This window comes from Triturus cristatus, chromosome 8, assembly GCF_964204655.1.
Source record: "Triturus cristatus chromosome 8, aTriCri1.1, whole genome shotgun sequence".
Lineage (NCBI taxonomy): Eukaryota > Metazoa > Chordata > Amphibia > Caudata > Salamandridae > Triturus > Triturus cristatus.
In genome coordinates this window covers 106,896,654-106,918,316 of record NC_140591.1, presented here as the reverse complement: position 1 = coordinate 106,918,316, position 21,663 = coordinate 106,896,654, and the positions used below count along the sequence as shown (strand labels likewise).

Sequence of the window (21,663 nt, the reverse complement as noted above, 5' to 3'; positions counted from 1 at the left end):
CTATGAAACCCCTGACCTCTGTATCTCCACAGCACAGTCAGTGGGGACGATACAGCCCTGCATACCGACTGCTATGAAACCTCTGACCTCGATACCTCCTCAGCACAGTCAGTGAGGATGTCTTAGCTCTGCGTACTGACTGCTATGAAACCCCTGACCTCTATAACTACTCAGCACAGTCAGTGAGGATGATACAGCCCTGCATGCCGACTGCTATGAAACCCCTGACCTCGATACCTCCTCAGCACAGTCAGTGAGGATGACACAGCTCTGCGTACTGACTGCTATGAAACCCCAGACCTCTATAACTCCTTAGCACAGTCAGTGAGGATGATGCAGTCCTGCATGCCGACTGCTATGAAACCCCTGACCTCGATACCTCCTCAGCACAGTCAGTGAGGATGACATAGCTCTGCATACTGACTGCTATGAAACCCTGCCCTGACCTCTATATCTTCTCAGCACAGTCAGTGAGAATGACACAGCTCTGCATACTGATTGCTATGAAGCCCTGCCCTGACCTCTATATCTTCTCAGCACAGTCAGTGAGGATGACACACCTCTGCGTACTGACTGCTATGAAACCTGCAGCCTCTATACCTCCTCAGCACAGTCAGTGGGGATGATACAGCCCTGCATACCGACTGCTATGAAACCCCTGACCTAGATACCTCCTCAGCACAGTCAGTGAGGATGACACAGCTCTGCGTACTGACTGCTATGAAACCCCTGACCTCTGTATCTCCACAGCACAGTCAGTGGGGATGATACAGCCCTGCATACCGACTGCTATGAAACCTCTGATCTCGATACCTCCTCAGCACAGTCAGTGAGGATGACATAGCTCTGCTTACCTAATGCTATGAAACCCCTGACCTCTATAACTCCTCAGCACAGTCAGTGGGGATGATACAGCCCTGCATACCGACTGCTATGAAACCTCGGACCTCGATACCTCCTCAGCACAGTCAGTGAGGATGACACAGCCCGGTGTACTGACCGCTATGAAACCCCTGACCTCTATAACTCCTCAGCACAGTCAGTGGGGATGATACAGCCCTGCATACCGACTGCTATGAAACCCCTGACCTCGATACCTCCTCAGCACAGTCAGTGAGGATGACACAGCTCCGCGTACTGACTGCTATGAAACCCCTGACCTCTGTATCTCCACAGCACAGTCAATGGGAACGATACAGCCCTGCATACCGACTGCTATGAAACCTCTGACCTCGATACCTCCTCAGCACAGTCAGTGAGGATGTCTTAGCTCTGCGTACTGACTGCTATGAAAACCCTGACCTCTGTATCTCCACAGCACAGTCAGTGGGGATGATACAGCCCTGCATACCGACTGCTATGAAACCTCTGATCTCGATACCTCCTCAGCACAGTCAGTGAGGATGACATAGCTCTGCTTACCTAATGCTATGAAACCCCTGACCTCTATAACTCCTCAGCACAGTCAGTGGGGATGATACAGCCCTGCATACCGACTGCTATGAAACCCCTGACCTCGATACCTCCTCAGCACAGTCAGTGAGGATGACACAGCTCCGCGTACTGACTGCTATGAAACCCCTGACCTCTGTATCTCCACAGCACAGTCAGTGGGGACGATACAGCCCTGCATACCGACTGCTATGAAACCTCTGACCTCGATACCTCCTCAGCACAGTCAGTGAGGATGTCTTAGCTCTGCGTACTGACTGCTATGAAACCCCTGACCTCTATAACTACTCAGCACAGTCAGTGAGGATGATACAGCCCTGCATGCCGACTGCTATGAAACCCCTGACCTCGATACCTCCTCAGCACAGTCAGTGAGGATGACACAGCTCTGCGTACTGACTGCTATGAAACCCCAGACCTCTATAACTCCTTAGCACAGTCAGTGAGGATGATGCAGTCCTGCATGCCGACTGCTATGAAACCCCTGACCTCGATACCTCCTCAGCACAGTCAGTGAGGATGACATAGCTCTGCATACTGACTGCTATGAAACCCTGCCCTGACCTCTATATCTTCTCAGCACAGTCAGTGAGAATGACACAGCTCTGCATACTGATTGCTATGAAGCCCTGCCCTGACCTCTATATCTTCTCAGCACAGTCAGTGAGGATGACACACCTCTGCGTACTGACTGCTATGAAACCTGCAGCCTCTATACCTCCTCAGCACAGTCAGTGGGGATGATACAGCCCTGCATACCGACTGCTATGAAACCCCTGACCTAGATACCTCCTCAGCACAGTCAGTGAGGATGACACAGCTCTGCGTACTGACTGCTATGAAACCCCTGACCTCTGTATCTCCACAGCACAGTCAGTGGGGATGATACAGCCCTGCATACCGACTGCTATGAAACCTCTGATCTCGATACCTCCTCAGCACAGTCAGTGAGGATGACATAGCTCTGCTTACCTAATGCTATGAAACCCCTGACCTCTATAACTCCTCAGCACAGTCAGTGGGGATGATACAGCCCTGCATACCGACTGCTATGAAACCTCGGACCTCGATACCTCCTCAGCACAGTCAGTGAGGATGACACAGCCCGGTGTACTGACCGCTATGAAACCCCTGACCTCTATAACTCCTCAGCACAGTCAGTGGGGATGATACAGCCCTGCATACCGACTGCTATGAAACCCCTGACCTCGATACCTCCTCAGCACAGTCAGTGAGGATGACACAGCTCCGCGTACTGACTGCTATGAAACCCCTGACCTCTGTATCTCCACAGCACAGTCAATGGGAACGATACAGCCCTGCATACCGACTGCTATGAAACCTCTGACCTCGATACCTCCTCAGCACAGTCAGTGAGGATGTCTTAGCTCTGCGTACTGACTGCTATGAAAACCCTGACCTCTGTATCTCCACAGCACAGTCAGTGGGGATGATACAGCCCTGCATACCGACTGCTATGAAACCTCTGATCTCGATACCTCCTCAGCACAGTCAGTGAGGATGACATAGCTCTGCTTACCTAATGCTATGAAACCCCTGACCTCTATAACTCCTCAGCACAGTCAGTGGGGATGATACAGCCCTGCATACCGACTGCTATGAAACCCCTGACCTCGATACCTCCTCAGCACAGTCAGTGAGGATGACACAGCTCCGCGTACTGACTGCTATGAAACCCCTGACCTCTGTATCTCCACAGCACAGTCAGTGGGGACGATACAGCCCTGCATACCGACTGCTATGAAACCTCTGACCTCGATACCTCCTCAGCACAGTCAGTGAGGATGTCTTAGCTCTGCGTACTGACTGCTATGAAACCCCTGACCTCTATAACTACTCAGCACAGTCAGTGAGGATGATACAGCCCTGCATGCCGACTGCTATGAAACCCCTGACCTCGATACCTCCTCAGCACAGTCAGTGAGGATGACACAGCTCTGCGTACTGACTGCTATGAAACCCCAGACCTCTATAACTCCTTAGCACAGTCAGTGAGGATGATGCAGTCCTGCATGCCGACTGCTATGAAACCCCTGACCTCGATACCTCCTCAGCACAGTCAGTGAGGATGACATAGCTCTGCATACTGACTGCAGGATCCCTGCCCTGACCTCTATATCTTCTCAGCACAGTCAGTGAGAATGACACAGCTCTGCATACTGATTGCTATGAAACCCTGCCCTGACCTCTATATCTTCTCAGCACAGTCAGTGAGAATGACACAGCTCTGCATACTGACTGCTATGAAACCCTGCCCTGACCTCTATATCTTCTCAGCACAGTCAGTGAGAATGACACAGCTCTGCATACTGACTGCTATGAAACCTGCAGCCTCTATACCTCCTCAGCACAGTCAGTGAGGATGACACAGCCCGGTGTACTGACTACTATGAAACCCCTGACCTCAATACCTCCTCAGCACAGTCAGTGAGGATGACATAGCTCTGCGTACTGACTGCTATGAAACCCCTGACCTCTATAACTCCTCAGCACAGTCAGTGAGGAGGATACATCCCTGCATGCCGACTGCTATGAAACCCCTGACCTCGATACCTCCTCAGCACAGTCAGTGAGGATGACATAGCTCTGCATACTGACTGTTATGAAACCCTGCCCTGACCTCTATATCTTCTCAGCACAGTCAGTGAGAATGACACAGCTCTGCATACTGATTGCTATGAAACCCTGCCCTGACCTCTATATCTTCTCAGCACAATCAGTGAGAACGACACAGCTCTGCGTACTGACTGCTATGAAACCTGCAGCCTCTATTCCTCCTCAGCACAGTCAGTGAGGATGACACAGCCCGGTGTACTGACTGCTATGAAACCCCTGACCTCTATAACTCCTCAGCACAGTCAGTGGGTATGACACAGCTCTGCGTACTGACTGCTATGAAACCCCTGACCTCTGTATCTCCACACCACAGTCAGTGGGGATGATACAGCCCTGCATACCGACTGCTATGAAACCTCTGATCTCGATACCTCCTCAGCACAGTCAGTGAGGATGTCTTAGCTCTGCGTACTGACTGCTATGAAACCCCTGACCTCTATAACTACTCAGCACAGTCAGTGAGGATGATACAGCCCTGCATGCCGACTGCTGTGAAACCCCTGACCTCGATACCTCCTCAGCACATTCAGTGAGGATGATGCAGTCCTGCATGCCGACTGCTATGAAACCCCTGACCTCGATACCTCCTCAGCACAGTCAGTGAGGATGACATAGCTCTGCATACTGACTGCTATGAAACCCTGCCCTGACCTCGATACCTCCTCAGCACAGTCAGTGAGGATGACATAGCTCTGCATACTGACTGCTATGAAACCCTGCCCTGACCTCTATATCTTCTCAGCACAGTCAGTGAGGATGCCATAGCTTTGCATACTGACTGCTATGAAACCCTGCCCTGATCTCTATATCTTCTCAGCACAGTCAGTGAGAATGACACAGCTCTGCATACTGATTGCTATGAAACCCTGCCCTGACCTCTATATCTTCTCAGCACAGTCAGTGAGAATGACACAGCTCTGCATACTGACTGCTATGAAACCTGCAGCCTCTATACCTCCTCAGCACAGTCAGTGAGGATGACACAGCCCGGTGTACTGACTGCTATGAAACCCCTGACCTCTATAACTCCTCAGCACAGTCAGTGAGGATGACATAGCTCTGCGTACTGACTGCTATGAAACCCCTGACCTCTATACCTCCTTAGCAAAGTCACTAGGGATGACATAGCTCTGCATACTGACTGCAATGAAACCCACAGCCTCTATACATTCTCATCACAGAGTCAGTAAGGGAGATAGACACGCCAGCTCTGGAAATTGACTGTTATAAAACCCCCAACCTCTGTACAACCTCAGCGCAGTCAGTAAGGATGGCATAGCTCTGCATACTGTCTGCTATGAAACTTGCAACCTCTATACAGTCTCATCACAGAGTCAGTAAGGAAGATAGGCACCCCAGCTCTGGAAATTGACTGCTATGTAACCCCTGACCTCCATACCTCCTTAAAGTCAGTTAGGATGATCTAGGCATTCCAGTTCTTCATGTATTCAGTAAGGATGTAATGGAGATTCATCTCTGTATATTAACTGATAGGAAACCGATAACCTGCCTATAGCCTTAGTATAGAGGAATCACAAGTTAAGCTTATTGACTGCTATGAAATTCAGTCTGTGGAGATCCTCAACAGAAAGTCAGTAAAAACGACACAGGCATCCATGCTCTGCATATGGACTACTATGAAGCTTGCAATCTGTACATATCTGCAGCGAAGTCCCTAAGAATGAGATACAGCAGATAACCGGCTCGGTTTATTGACTGCAATGAAACTCATTATCCATACTGCGCCTACGTCTGTCACGAGAAGACAGGCGCTTATTGACTGCAGTGACACCAAACTCCTGTCTGAACCCTCAACAAAGACTGTAAATTTGAGATAGATATCCCAGTTCTGACTATCGACTGCTATGAAACTCACAGTCTCTACACACGTCATCAGCAGAGATGGAGTCAGAGAAAAGGGGGCAGGTACGTCAGTAACTGCAGTGATGCCCTCAGTATGTACCAGTGCTTAATTTGAGCTGGTGGTTTTCAGTGCTTGGCACCAGCACTTAATTGTCGACACTGGTGCTTGTGACAGCCTGCCACAAGGTGGCGCTGTCTGGCTGATTTAAAGATGACCACAAGAACAGTTAATCATTATTTCGATATATATAAATGAAAAATGACTGTCACCTGCCGCTCAAGCCAATCTTATAGCTTTGGGGACGTGGAATAGTCTGAATTGTCACACTTGTAGGAGTTTGATGGTTAGTAGTTGTGTTGTTAACTATCATTGGCAGCATGGCAGGGGCAATGTGTTGTGCAAGTTGGTGGCCTCCTGACTAGAGCCCTGGCACTTATTTTTTATTTATTTATTTTACAAATGATGCACTGGTCTGCACTTATCTTTAGCAAAACCTAGTAGAAAGGAGAGACATAGACTCACTCGGTGGCTGCATTGAGGTCCAGAGTGTGTAAAGGAGGCAGAAGGAGAGGGCCAAGGTAAGTGCCTAGAAGTATGAGCAGAGCTCAGAGCATTGAAAGATGGCATACACAGCTGTTTCCGGTTGCTATGGTGTGCCGATCCTTTGTAATTTCCGGAGGTGATGGTCGGCACCTTGTGGGATTTATATTATAATCTAGGGTTTTTGGATGGTCATTTTGGGGGCGAAGCTACACAGTAGGCAAGAGTCATTGAGATGAAAGTGAGGGTTCCACTGAATAGGGACAATTCAACGAGCAGAGGAAGATCACGTAAGAGTGGGAAGGAGGCAGTAAACGGTGGACAGAGTCAAGATAGCAGGGAAGCTACTCAGGGTTGAACCTGCAAATGGGAATTTAGGAGGGACCAGGAGGTGAGCGGTAGACCTGCGCTTGAGGGTTGAACTTGCAAATGGGGATTTAGGAGGGGCCAGGCGGTGAGCGATAGACCTGCGCTTGAGGGATGAACCTGAGAATGGGAATTCAGGAGGGGCCAGGAGGTGAACGGTAGACCTGTGCTTGAGGGTTGAACTTGCAAATGGGAATTTAGGAGGGACCAGGAGGTGAGCGGTAGACCTGCGCTTGAGGGTTGAACTTGCAAATGGGAATTTAGGAGGGTCCAGGAGGTGAGCGGTAGACCTACGTTTGAGGATAGTGGTCAAGGTTCTATAGTAAGGGGGTGGTGTAGAGAGGCAGGGCTTCAATGCTGAAAAGTAGTCTGGGAGAGGGTGTGATAACTGCACGGTCCAGAAGTAGCAGAGTGACAGAGGTTTGTAGGCGTGGCTGGAGGGTTCAAGTATCAGGATGGTATGATGGTGGGAGTGAAAATATCACTGTGGCTACTACCTCAAAGCATGTGGCTACAGGTTGAGGGCGACCATGGAAGAGAACATTCACATTGTATTTCTCTTCTTGTTCTCAGCAGCAGAGACGAAAGAACCCACAGGACACGGTATATTCGGTAAGTGGAGACAACTCATATTACTAACTCAAGGCCATGAGGATAAAATCCTTCTTAAAATTGGCAGTAATGGGGCACCTGCGCCAGCAAGACGGTGGAACAACTATTAATTTATATTTGCAGAAGGTCACATTGCACAACCATAAATAAAGTTGTCTTTACCAGAAGGTATAGATGTGAGATGTAATGTGCTAAGATGATACTGATTCATAAGTAGGTGCATAGAAGGATATACCCAATGGCACAGAAGTAGCATGGTCCAAGGGTAGCGTTAACATTCTGGTTCACAAGGTAGCTTTGAAGGAGAGGTGAACGTGAGGGCTTTGAGAAATGTGTGCAGAAGGTAGCATTGATTCACAAACACAAAAAGTACCACTGACATACATAAATACTTTATGCATTGGTATAGAAAGCAATGCTTATGCACAGGTATGGAAAGTAAGAATTATGTACAAATGCAGAAATTAACATTCACGCACAAGTAAAGTGCGGCAATAATGATGTGAGTCACACTGAGAAGGAGTTATAGGTCTACCAGCCATACATCCTCTACATGTAACACAAAACACTCCTTTGTGGCATGCTTCATCATCGGCCAGTCCGACCTACCATGTTAAGATGATACCAACATGGTGGTCTCCACCTCATTGGGGAGGTAGGTTAGGTCATATGTGGGGTCCAGTTAATCCTAAAGCAACCTAAGTGTAAATCTTACCTATAGCTGCGGCCACCAGCAATGAAGAGCACCGGCGGGTACCTAGACTGACAGATAAGTCTCAATCTTACGAGCATAACCTTAAGAGGTGCACAAGTGACTGATGCTAGGGGTACCTAGACTGCTCTGACAAAGGCCCTAGACCCTCCTATGAGTGATCCAACTGAGGCCAAAACATAAGCTCCTGTTAGCATCCTTATGTTTTAATCCAACCAAGTGTACCCTAAAATAAAGGAAACCCTTGTGTTTACAGTATACTTAGGTTTTATTAGGATTAACTGAACCCCACATATGACCACAACATTAATATTCTGATCTTCCTCCCTAATGAGGTTGAGACCACCATGTTAGTATCATCTTAACATTGTGGGTCGGACTGGCCAATGAGGAAGCATGCCACAAAAGAGTGGGTAAGGCCTTTCCAACCAATATCTTTATTCTCTGTTGTGGTCACTATCCTATAGCGCAGAGGTTTCATTTATTACTGATAAAGTACAGGAATATTATTCCTGTCATATTAGCTATGTGATATAGGCAACAATGAAGAATAGATTGACAGGCTAAGGTAAACTTTGGATGGGTTCAGTGAAAGTGCAGGAGAACTGGTACCCTCATGCTGCATGAAGGTACACTATATACTGCCACTGTCTCTTTTGCTGATGACATATCATGGCTTATTTTGAAACATATTAAATGTGACGTGAGGAGGAAAGGACCTTCTCAGCTTAAGGCTAAACCTCGGTTTGTGGAGATTACACATATTAAATTTCTCGAAGTACATTAAATATCTCAATATCCTTAATAATATTTGAATGTAATTTGATTTGAATGAACTATAATACATTATTATATAATGCATATGCTATGTTTACTGTTAACCAATAATAGTAAAGCATTATAAATACATACAAATTAAATTGAATACATAGATTGTAAATACTTTAGACATTACAAAGAAATATGTTATATTTCAACTACATGATATAGCACATATCCATATAATGTAGCCAACATCCCTACTAATGTATTGATTTAATAATGTATCTCATGATCTATATTAACCCATTGGTTTAATAAGACATTGGAATGTACATTATATGCAATTCATTGTTATGAATACAGTATACCTTTTTGATCAATTCGTGCCATATGGATCTATCATTCCAATAAATGTCTGCACTGAATTTTAGCGTTTAATTTAAATTCATCAGAAGCCTGGGAGAAAGAGCACTCTGCATGGCTGAGGGTCACCTCTGGAATAAAGAACCACAGCAAATAATGATGTATTAGCAGAACCAGCTTAAAGAAGACGCTTATGTGAGAAATGCAATGTCAAACAAAAGGGACAGTTTTTCTGCCCAGTTCTTCTTGCTAACAGTCACCAACAACAGGCATCCTAAAAGGTACCATTGTTTGTTCTGAGACATGTTGAGACATCATTCACCAATGGTCCTTTTAGGATCCATATATTTGGGCTAGAATAACTCCATACTACAAGTGTTTTCATGTTAGACGGGTTCCTTACGTTTCGGATTCCAGTGGATATATTAGTAGGCGTGAATCTCAAAACAGGTGTCATTGAACGCACCTCTGCCCAGATGACACGGGCTGCTGGTAATAACCAGTAGTGTAAATAACACTAACTTCTCTGTGTTTTCCATGCCAGGCTCTGCAGAAGGACAAGATGGGCGCAGCTTACAGTGAAATCGGAATCAAAGGAGAGGTAGCTCATTTCTCCATAACATAATATGTTCAAACGTTAAATTCAATACTATGTCGGATTTAATCATCCATAGAATATCCACATAAAAGTGCATATCCTTGTACCTGCTCCACTTTTGATTTTTTGCAAATCAATTTCCAACATTAGCCCTCGCATAAAATTTGCTTTTATCTGAAATGTAATTTAAATTCGTTTATTTGGGTGTCTTCAAAAGTGTAATATTGGTCAGTAGGTACTAAATAATTTATCCTCGAGGTCTTTACTGAATGTCCGTTTTCTAAGATTTTAGGTTTAGTTCTTGGGACCTTGGAAAGCAATGTTCTAGATGTTTAAGATTCGAGTTTAAAACCCTCTTTCAGCTGCAATAGCCTGTCCCCAGGGGCTTAACATTCAGTCCTGGAGTGCAGGCTTCAAGACTTTCAATGCTCTTTTTAAGGCTTTGAATATCAGTCCTCAGGAACCTAAAGTGCAGTGCTCAGGACAGAGAAGTTCAGCCCTTTAGATGCTGAAGTATGGTCCTACAGGCACTGACGTATAATCTTCAGGACTTGAAGTGCAGTGCTCAGGACACAGAAGTTCAGTCCTTTAGATGCTGAAGTATGGTCCTACAGGCACTGACGTGTAATCTTCAGGACTTGAAGTGCAGTGCTCAGGACACAGAGGTTCAGTCCTTTAGATGCTGAAGTGTGGTCCTACAGGCACTGACGTGTAATCTTCAGGACTTGAAGTGCCGTACTTAGAATCCTGATGTGCTCTCCTTAAGGTCCTGAAATAGAGTTCTTTAGCATCTTACACTGCACTTCTTCAGGTCCTTCAGGCGTAGTTATTGAGGTCTTGAAATTGTATCCTTCTGGATATTGATTTGCTGTCCTGCCACATCTTGAAGGTTCTCAGGACTTCAAAGTGCACTTCTCATGCCCTGGAAATGCAGTTTGCACAACTGTGAAGTGTAGTATTTTAGGACCTTCAAGAGCTGAATTTTGAAATATTGAAGTCTAGTCTTTTGGCCAATGAACTGTAATCATTGCAAACTTGTTTGTTTTCATTTTCTTCCCTAATGATAAACTCACCAGTATTACAACCGATACATAGTTCAACAGTCAGTAGTTGCCAAAGTCCATAACATAGGCAAACAGTTAGTTGAATCTAATAGCAGTCTCCACAAATGGGATTCATATTCTCGGTTATGAGAGAAGGCGTGCAAATCGTTATTGATTATTTGTGCGATTAATGTAACCATAAACAAACTAACAACGTGATACAACTTCTTACGATTCATTAGCATTTATAAATTCTACCACAGTATCTGGGCTGGGCTCCGCTCTGAAGTGTCTTACCAAAGGAGGAATGGGTGAGACAAAATCCTTGTGTGCACACAGTTCCCAGTTGGGGTCCATCTTATTCTGCTTGAGCAGTGGCATTAAAGTTTGAAGGGATTTGGTCCCATAAATGGGCTAGTGGTTTGCTACAGATGTGTCTTTTCTCTTCTGCATCCAACACTAGTCTTCAGATTTGACCCACTTTGTGACAACATGGCGCCATCTACCAATTGGGAAGGGGGCCCCTTAATCCAGTGCACTGCTGTGCACCTTTTGGCCAAAACTTGTGTCAGACCTGGAAGTCTTTTTTCCAGCATTTTTAGTTGCTGTCTTCAAATATAAGCTCAAGAGGCATGCCTCCGGTACATACAATCCTTCCGTTCCTCAGACAGCCTCAGTTTCTCAGTTACTTCTCTCCAAAATACATGCACCTCTTGGCAGTTCCAGATCATGTGGTAAAAACCTGTGTTACTGGGAGTAGATCTAGGACAGCCAATGTCCTCCATCCCCCGAATGAGACTGAGTCTCCAGGGCATCGTACAAGTCATATGCAAGTAAGTGAAGTGATTATATTTAAGCGTGACGCTTCTAAAGAGAGAGAGAGAAAGTGTGTGTGTGTACCATTCCCCATTCTTGATCAGCGAATGACTTACCAGATTGATCTCCCATTTTGCTTTAGTCTTTAAAAGTCTATTCAGTCATTTCGAGTAAGATTATATATAGAATCAAGTTATTAGTTTGTGACTGTTGCCTGCAATGAACATTGATTGCAAACCTTTGTCGGGTCTGGTTCCGTAGCATTGGATCCCCGTTTACAGTTAATGTTGTATATAAAGGTTCCATAGTTCAGGAACTGAGAGGGGAAAAGGTCAAACTCCTCTGTCAGACTGCCAAGGGGCGTTAGGTGCCCATCGTGACATAGGGCACCAATTGTCAATAATCCAGCCTCTCTCCAGTGTATCAGCGTGGCAGCCGTGTATTAACATAAGCCATCTGGGTAACCCTCCAATGGAACGGTAGGCACATACAACTGTGTAGACAAAGTTCTGCATGCACATCTCTCTCAACACCTCTAGGGCATAAAGATCATGGCATTGAGTGCAGTCAACTTTCTCTTAGGGTTTAGACTACATGCAAATACTTCACCTTTAGATACTGGCATCCTCATTTGACTCTATTCATGGGTTAGTCCACCATATAACCCCCGGGCCAGCCACTGAATCTGCGCCATCAAGCAATACAATTAAAAAAATGAGTAAAACTCAGACCAAGCTTGGTGAGCGGCAGCTCCAAAGTGCTCAAGGCCCCTCTGATGAGCATATATGACGTAGTGGAGTAAAGTTTTCAGGCCTCTAGTCCAGCTTGCTCATGCACATATGGGGCGGTTTGCAAGGTAATGAAGAAATGTCAAGAGTGCAACCATCTTAATAACTAATAGTCTCGAAGACTCCAAAAAGTCCATACTGTCCTTTCAGACTCCTCAGAGCCCCACCCATATTATCAGCCATGAGATGCTCAGTTTTGTGATATATTTTCACTCCCAGGCATCAAAATGTGCTTTGTTTCCAAGTGATACCCTAGTACACAGCTTTCCAAACTTTTCATGTTGGTGACACACTTTTTATACATGCAACATTTTGCGACATGGTAATGCAGTGTAGCGAGCAAGCCCGAACCATCTAAGGGGAGTTTGGGGGGGTTCTCCCTCCGAGAAAATTTTGAAAAAAAAGTGGGCAAATGGTGCATTTTCAAGAAAATTTGAGAAAGCAGGAAGGTTAATAAAGCAATTGTGAATCTGTTCTAACAAAGACAGTGACTGGCAAAACTGGGTGTAAGGTTAGGTTTGTGCCTGAAGCAAGAATATAATCATGCACACAGTGACACATGCCCCAGTGATTTACAGCACAAGAAGGGCAGGTGCATGCACTGCCAACCCTTTCAACCAGTCTGTCAGGCAGGAGTACTGACAGGAGAGGGGGTCAGGGATTGGGCAGACATGAGGGAATGACAGGAGGCGGTTGCTAGACAGGAGCACTGACAGAAGGGGAGGAATCAGGGATGTAGCAGGAAGGAATGGCAGGAGGGGGTGAGGAATTTTGAAGGCAGGAGGAACTGACAGGAGGAGGCTGACTAACATGAGGGGGTCAGGAATGTGAATGAAAGGAGAGGCAGACAGGGACTGACAGGGGCAGTGGCTGAAGGTTCAGAGATTTAGATCTCATTATTTCCGGCTCCGCCTGCACGCCTTCCCCGAAATCCCCTCCCCCTCTGAGCCTGATGTCAGACCAGCACCACGCCTCCTGTCATGACCCCGAAGGAGGAGGGTGAGTATGGGAGGGATGGGATGGGGCGCTGTCCTGACCGGCACCAGCTGGCATTCTGACCTCCTCCTATAGGCCTAGTTCTTCTAACGAAGACAGCCAGCACCCTTAAACTTTGCCCCATCTAGCCATTTGCTCTCTTCCCATACGTTTACTTACCCAACCGATATAAAGGCTTTTTGCCCTTACTAAACTATGCTCTTGTACACGTCTGTACCGCCATAGACCTATTTTTTTAACCCCCTTCGCTCCTTCACAACATTGTGCTCTCTAATATGCAAGCAGACCAGTAAAATAGTTGTTCTTACCCCCATCGAGGTCTATATCCTCGTGCTGACATGTACAGCTCTTAACCCTGTCTTCCCAGAGTGCACTTCTAGTCCCATGGCATCCACCCTCCTAGAGCCATGACCAGCAGTTGATCCTTCTTATCAGGCTCATTATCGGACTGGTGCTCACCGCTTGTCTCCTCCTCCTATACGATCAGGAAAATCGCATTATAGCAAAGCAGGGAACGCACCAGGGGGAAAGTCCCCTTTAACACTGGCTCTATTGGTCGTATTGGAAGCCCAAACTTACCAATAATAAATCTTCCCTCAGAATCATGCTCCTACTTAGCAATCTTAACTAGAGTCACGCATTTGCGTGCAGGCCAGAGCAAGTCATATGAGGAGCCCTTTAATAAAACACTGAGCTGGCTCACGCAGCATAGCGAGTTCCTCACAGGCCAATAACATATTATTCATTCGAACGTTTCTTGGATTGGGCCTGGTAGGATAGATCGGGGTGGAGACTGTTGTAGTCAATTTTTGATTTCTTTCCAGGGCCCAAAATGTGCTATTTGGTTATGAAGGCAGTAATGTATTAGCAAGGAGTATCATCGAGCTACCGCCTTTGGACTACTTTTCAGGCCAGCTGCCCGGTTGGGTCCTTTATCACACCATCAGCCACAGAGATATACGGCAAGACCTCAGCCATCGTATGCCCAGAGAGATGACATTCAGTGAAATCCCCTCAATTCCAAATGCCAACCGCTATGAATCAGTCCATGATTTACCTTCCCTCGCCATGAGCCGGTTTGCCTCTGCCACCCCAAGTTTGTAGGTAGGCCCATTCATATAACTCACGCGTCCTTACTTGTAGTCCGAGTCAGCGTCCTCATCTTCCTTGCCGTTGGACTGCATGGACCCCTACCACAAAGTTGGCGTGAATTTTGTGCCCGCGGCTGCCAACCTGCAGCTGAAGTACTGTACACGGTGACAAAAGGAAGTGTGCAGCAGGCCGGTCAGGCCAGCCGGAGGCTCGATGCGCAGGGTGCAGGGGCTTACAGACAGCGGAGCCTGGTGACCACCGGATTATTCTCCGGGCCTGCCGTTTCCTCCTCGTCCCCGGGCTAAAACTCCTGCCTGTAATGTCTCTGCGGACCGAAGTGTGCCTGTGCCGCGTGCGCACACGCTCCCCTAATGGTCTCCCTCTCCTTTCTCCACATATATCTGGCGTTCGAACTGCGCAGTACCGGTGTCATCCCACGACACACCCATCATTTGCAGGCGACACAGTACCGTGTTGCGACAGAGTTTGGAAAGCTCTGCCCTAGTATGTCAATGTCCCCAGGCCCCTCAGGCAGGGATTGGTCTATGGAGTACTCACAGGTTTTAGACTAATTGGGGCTGAGGCATGAAAGTCTGTCAAATTTCTCCAAATATCCAATCTTAGGTAGTAGCCCTTCCTCATCATTATTCAAGAACTTCAGCATAGCATCTGTATAAAGTGACATTATATACATTCTATCTTTTAGCAGAAATCCACCATCCGTGTTGTCAATTCTGAGGAACTCTGTGAACAGTTCGATTGCAAGAAAAAAAAAAACATGAGGCAGAGGGGGAAACCGTGTTTGATTCCTCGGTGGATGGATTAGGATGAAAAAATCATACAGCACATATTAATTCCTGCCCTAAATTTGCCATAAAGAACTTTGAGCCAGCCGATCCACGATTCCCCCATATTCTTGCATTTAAGCATTTCGATGAGGAAGCCCCAAGGGCTGGTCGTCGAGAACCAGCCGTCACTTTGGGCTTCCAGCATGGTGGCCAAACGAGCTTGGGCCCTTTCCCTCTCCAAAGCCAACAGTAAAAGATTTCGGCATCTGGCTTGACCGTGATCTGAACATTAATATTCAGACTAAAAAATTGGCTGAATGTTGTTTTGGCTTACTGCGAAGTCTGAAAAACCTCCTCTGGGCCCTGCCAGACCTACAAGAAATCCACAGTCCAGACAATCCTCTCCTTCCTTGACTGTGCCACTTATGTCGACATTTATGTACTCCCTTAGTTAAACTGTCAAACCTATACTAAATTGTATGAAGGTGAGCTAAAACAGTTTTTTACAGAAGCCTCCCTACCACATGATTAAAAGCAGGCGGGCTGAGCAACGGACCCTAATTTTCCATCAACATTTTTCGGTGCTTGAATACTGCCTCTTTGGGTTCAGGTATCTTCCCCAGGAACATAGGGATCTCACATCAAATACTGAGAAACAATCCCTAGTTCAGAGGGCATATTCACCAGCCTCAGAAGGTTGCGGGTCTCTGGGGCAGTCCTTGCAACAGGCTATTGTCAAGGATATCAGTATGTAGCATGGACCCCAGAGAAAGTCACTGTAATTACCGCCTGCACTATGAAACAGACCATGCCCATGCCGCTACGCCACACTTGCAACTGACTGGGCGCGGGCTGCGGGAGTGCATGGGCCTTGAGACTTTAAACTATACACCCAAAACCAAAGCATCTCCTGCATCTCTTTAAGCACCAATAGGGAAGTGTACTGAAGCGGTAACCGCAGGGTCGCATAATTCTGTACGGCCCCATCTGTGTTGACGCCTGTATGGAAAAGCAGTGCGGAGGAGGCTTAAGGGAACAGCTCTTTGCTCAGCCTGGATCTTCTGCTCTTCTCAAATATCAATAACTGCCACTTTATTTACAGCGGAGAGGTGGTATGCGCCGTTACATAAAAAAAATTAAATGGGGTTCTTTGGATTGTTTCACGATAGCACGTTAGGTTGTACAACTGCTCTGAGTGGCCTTTAATCAAATAAGTGAACCACACCCTTTCTGTGGCAATATTATCAATGCCTTAAAAGACAAGTCAGTGTTACTGTTTCCTCCTTATGAGACTTTTATTTTCATATATGTAAATTGATAAAATGTAAATTGATACTTGTATAGCGCACTACTCACCCACAAGGGTCTCAAGGCGCTTGTACGAATACCGCTGTGGAACCCATCTTGGCTTTCCCTGTGAGGCGTCCACTCCTGGGCACCCCCAAGGTGGAGGCCAGGCATCCTTAGCGTTGTGGGGGCCGTTGTGGAGATTAAGCAAGCTATTGCCCAGAGTTGCAGAGTGGGACTCCATGATTGGAATAGGCACCAAGGCTAGAGTTATCAGGTCCGTGGAATTTTTTAGCCCAAGACCTGCCGAGGCGGGGAATTGAACCCTGGTTCCGGGCTAGACCTCTGCATCAGGGTCTGCCGCTCTAACCATTGAGCCACACTTCTCTTCACTATATGGAGCAAGAGTGTGGTCTATTAAACCATATACAAGAGAGGGTTTTGTACAGTGCACATCCTGAGCTAAATTACTTCAAGTTGCTCTCAAATCTGATGATCACTGAAAAGGAAGAAGAGGGAAGAAAAGTAATTGCCCAGGATCATACAGTTTAGCCAAGCTGGGACACTGTGATCACAAAGCAGGTTTTCTGGACCGGGGCCCTGCCTCTCGTTTTGCCCAGGGTCCCATAGCAGCTTCTAACCGGCCTGGGCATGTTGTGCAAGGGCATTCAAATCATCCTTTGCATTTCTTAGAGAAGGGGAAACAGCATTGGAAACAGCCCTCTTCACAGAGGAGTGATACCTTGGGTAGAAGCAGTGCAAGCATCTCTCCTTCGGGGGGAGGTACAGCTAGGGCAGCATCAGCTCAAGCAGCTACAAATCAGGCAACAGAAGTGCAAGCTTTAGTTCCTCACAGAATAGGAACAGCTGACCAGCAAGGGCAAGCTTCCGTCCTTCACAGAAGGCAAACAACGCAACCCTGCATTTCCTCAGCACAGATCGAGCATGGCAGCGCTGTGCAGGCTTTCAGCGCTCACAGAACGCGAACGGTTAAGGCCTGAGTGAGATGTAGGTTACAGACAGATGTCTGAAACAGGTGCTTAACTTACTAAGAGGAATGTATAGGTGGATGACTGACTCCATTCTCACGTAGGTGATATTCCATGTCAGCACCTGCTGCTGTCAGTCTGAGACCTGTTTGCACTGATTATTTGTTTTTCTACGCATTGGAAATTGCAGTAACCTCATAGGTAATTGTTATTTCGAACAACCTAGCCACAATCTAAGCATCTATGGATCAGGCAGGCACACAGGGGCCTTAGTCTAAGCATCTATGCACCAGACAGGCACACAGGTGCCTGTCTAAGCAGCTATGCTCTAGACAAACACACAGAGGCCTCAGTCAAAGCATCTATGCTCTAGATAGGCCCACAGGGGCCTGCCTCCGTCTAAATATCTATACTCTAGCCAGGCATAGAGGGGCCTCAGTCTTAGTATCTATACTCTAGACAGGCGCCTCAGTCTAAGTATCTATACACAAGAAGGCACACAGAGGCCTCAGAAAAAGCATCTATGCTCTAGATAGGCACACAGGGGCCTCAGTGTAAGTATCTACATTCTAGACAGACACACAGGGACCTCCGCCTAAGTATCTATGGTCTTGACAGGCGTACCGGGGCCTCAGTCTAAGTATCTATGCTCTAGACAGGCACACAAGGGCCTGCCTCAGTCAAAGTATCTGTGCGCTAGACAGGCACACAGGGGCCTCAGTCTAAGTATCGATACACAAGAAAGGCACACAGGGGCCTCAGTCAAAGCATCTATGCTCTAGATAGGCACCTAGGGCCTGCCTCAGACTAAATAGCTATACTTTAGCCAGGCACACAGGGGCCTCAGTCTTAGTATCTATACTCTAGACAGGCACACAGGGGCCTCAGTCTAAGTATCTATACACAAGAAAGGCACACAGGGGCCTACCTCAGTCTAAGTATCTATGTTCTAGACCAGCACACAGGGGCCTCAGTCTAAGTATCTACATCCTAGACAGGCACACAGGGCTTCGGTCTAAGTATCTGTGCTCTAGACAGGCACACGGGGCCTCAATCAGAGCATCTATGCTCTAGCCAGGCACACAGGGGCCTCAGTCTTAGTATCTACATTCTAGACAGGCACACGGGGCTTCGGTCTAAGTATCTGTGCTCTAGACAGGCACATGGGGCCTCAATCAGAGCATCTATGCTCTAGACCAGCACACAGGGGCCTCAGTCTAAGTATCTGTGTTGTAGACAGGCGCACAGGGGCCTCAGTCTAAGTATCTGTGCGCTAGATAGGCACACAGGGGGCTCAGTCTAAGTATCGATACACAAGAAAGGCACACAGGGGCCTCAGTCAAAGCATCTATGCTCGAGATAGGCACCTAGGGCCTGCCTCAGACTAAATAGCTATACTTTAGCCAGGCACACAGGGGCCTCAGTCTTAGTATCTATACTCTAGACAGGCGCACAGGGGTCTCAGTCTAAGTATCTATACACAAGAAAGGCACACAGAGGCCTCAGACAAAGCATCTATGCTCCAGACAGGCGCACAGGGGCCTCAGTCTAAGTATCTATACACAAGAAAGGCACACTGGAGCCTACCTCAGTCTAAGTATCTATGCTCTAGACCAGCACACAGGGGCCTCAGTCTAAGTATCTACATTCTAGACAGGCACGCGGGGCTTCGGTCTAAGTATCTGTGCTCTAGACAGGCACACAGGGCCTCAATCAGAGCATCTATGCTCTAGCCAGGCACACAGGGGCCTCAGTCTTAGTATCTATGCTCTAGACCAGCACACAGGGGCCTCAATCTAAGTATCTACATCCTAGACAGGCACACGGGGCTTCGGTCTAAGTATCTGTGCTCTAGACAGGCACACAGGGCCTCAATCAGAGCATCTATGCTGTAGCCAGGCACACAGGGGCCTCAGTCTTAGTATCTATGCTCTAGACCAGCACACAGGGGCCTCAGTCTAAGTATCTATGTTGTAGACAGGCGCACAGGGGCCTCAGTCTAAGTATCTGTGCTCTAGACAGGCACACAGGTACCAAGCTCCTAGAAAGGGTTTTGAATGTGCGTGTAAAGGTTGTGTGCGTTGCAAGCCTCGGTGCTGCACCTGTTGGAAATGTTGAGGGCCGCCAGTCAGCCTTTTGTTCAGCAGATGGGAGTTGCATCAAAGCACTGGGTTCAATACCTTGTGCTAAAAGGAATTTCATCAAGGGAGGGGAAACAAAAAGTGTATTTAAAAGGGATTCATATAGGTAGGGCTACGGCTCCATGCTGGCATTTAATGAATAAAAGAGTTGGGCATCAGCAGAGGAGACTACATTTGTAATCTCAGATGACAGGCAGTGCTCGCTGTCAAGAAGGGTAACACGAGATCCATCACATGCTGTGATTGTCATATAATTGTGAATTGGTGATAGGTTTCAAGGAATTCTGATGCTTTACAATTAATAATGATCATAATACAAGAAGTTAACCTCCACTGCCAGTGTCCCTGGAGGGGACAGAGAAGTGACACCGTTCCCACATTCTGCAAGTTCTCTCGTGCTTTTGCTGGGTTGTTGTTTTATGTCAGATGAGATTAAGCTGCCAGTTGAAGCCTCTGCATTAAACAAATAAAAGTACAGTCATGCAAGGCTGTTCACTGCTCTCTGAAGGGCACCGCAGCTGCCAATCTCAGAGATTCAGAGATGAAACCACCAAGGACACACAGACACAAATGCCAGCACACTTCAAAAGAGGGGGGCACAATCCTCAGCAACTCCTCCCTGGGCAATTCCTAATTCCATTTCCGTCGCTGGGGTATAGTCGGAGCCCACCAGTCACCACATTGCAACCTATAAGCCTAAACACAGTCCTAATGAGAACAACCAAAGCCCTTATCCTAAAAAGAACTAAAACGTTAAAAAATAACTCTAAGAACAGCCCTGCATTAACCCCTAAACTTAAACATAACCTTAGCCCACGACTGTCCCCGAGCTCAACCCCGACCCTACAAGGCTACAATTGCTAATAGCGAATTCATGCGCGTTTCCAAGGTCCCAGGGGCTTCCTTCATTATTACTGGATATATAAATTCTTGATTTTCAATTTATGTTCATCATAATGGGTTTCTTCATACCGGTTTCATTATTCCACATATTAGCAGCCGAGATAATGACAGACGTCATTGTGATCCATAAAGGAGGCTTCACATTGGCTGATTTTAAGGCATCATCTTGAAGGGTCAAATGTAGACGGGTATCTCTCTCTGATCACAGGCCCTGCCTCCTCTGACACCCTGCAGTATGAGCACTCCCCAGCAGCACTCCCATGAGTCCTAGAGAGAGGGGCCCCTACCCAGGGGCTTCAGGGGGTCCTCATAGCTGACCTCCAGTTTAACCCTCCAAGTCTATAGGTCTCATTGATGGCTGGGCCTATGAGGACAAGCCCCTGAGACTGGGACAGACATCCCGCGAGCCTTGACTTTTCTTGGTCCAGGACGCACGACATCACCTTCGCTGTCATTTCTCGCTGTCCATCTATTCCAACATGTGCACTTTGGTGGTTTGGGAACCACCAGCGCCCCCACACGCATGTGTCCTTTCGGCCACCAATGCCCTCACCTTCCAGATTCATCAAGAGCGGTGGCGATTTACCCTTTATCTCCTGGGCCATGAGACAGATGATGACCCTTATAAAGGTACCAGTGCGCATCTCGCGACTACAGCCTGAGTGGGAACCCTTAGAAAAGTAAAACTCCCCCTCACACTCGGAGGCCTTCTGGATCTCTCCCTGAGCCCTCTTCCATAATATCTTGTTGCCCTGGGCCTTAGGAACTTAAAGTCTCCAGATGTGAAAAATCCAGCACGTCATCTGGAACAAAGCGGACACATCCCGTAACCTCTGACTGCACCTTGCACCAATCACTTCCAGCTGCAAAACACAGCCCGCTCCCCAGAAAAGACAAAACCCATCCAGACATTT

At 47.1% G+C, this 21,663-nt stretch overlaps 1 protein-coding gene across 2 annotated transcripts in view; it reads left to right on the top strand.

The window, feature by feature from the left end:
* The window catches only part of CD247 (CD247 molecule), a 232,717-nt gene that overhangs the window by 174,587 nt on the left and 36,467 nt on the right, over positions 1 to 21,663 (top strand). The window contains exons 5-6 of one of the 2 annotated variants that reach the window (XM_085621124.1): positions 7,433 to 7,471; positions 9,853 to 9,909. In XM_085621124.1, coding sequence (XP_085477250.1) covers positions 7,433 to 7,471; positions 9,853 to 9,909 — 96 coding nt within the window. The remainder of the gene's footprint in view (positions 1 to 7,432; positions 7,472 to 9,852; positions 9,910 to 21,663) is intronic. The other variant, XM_085621125.1, reaches the window with a different exon arrangement.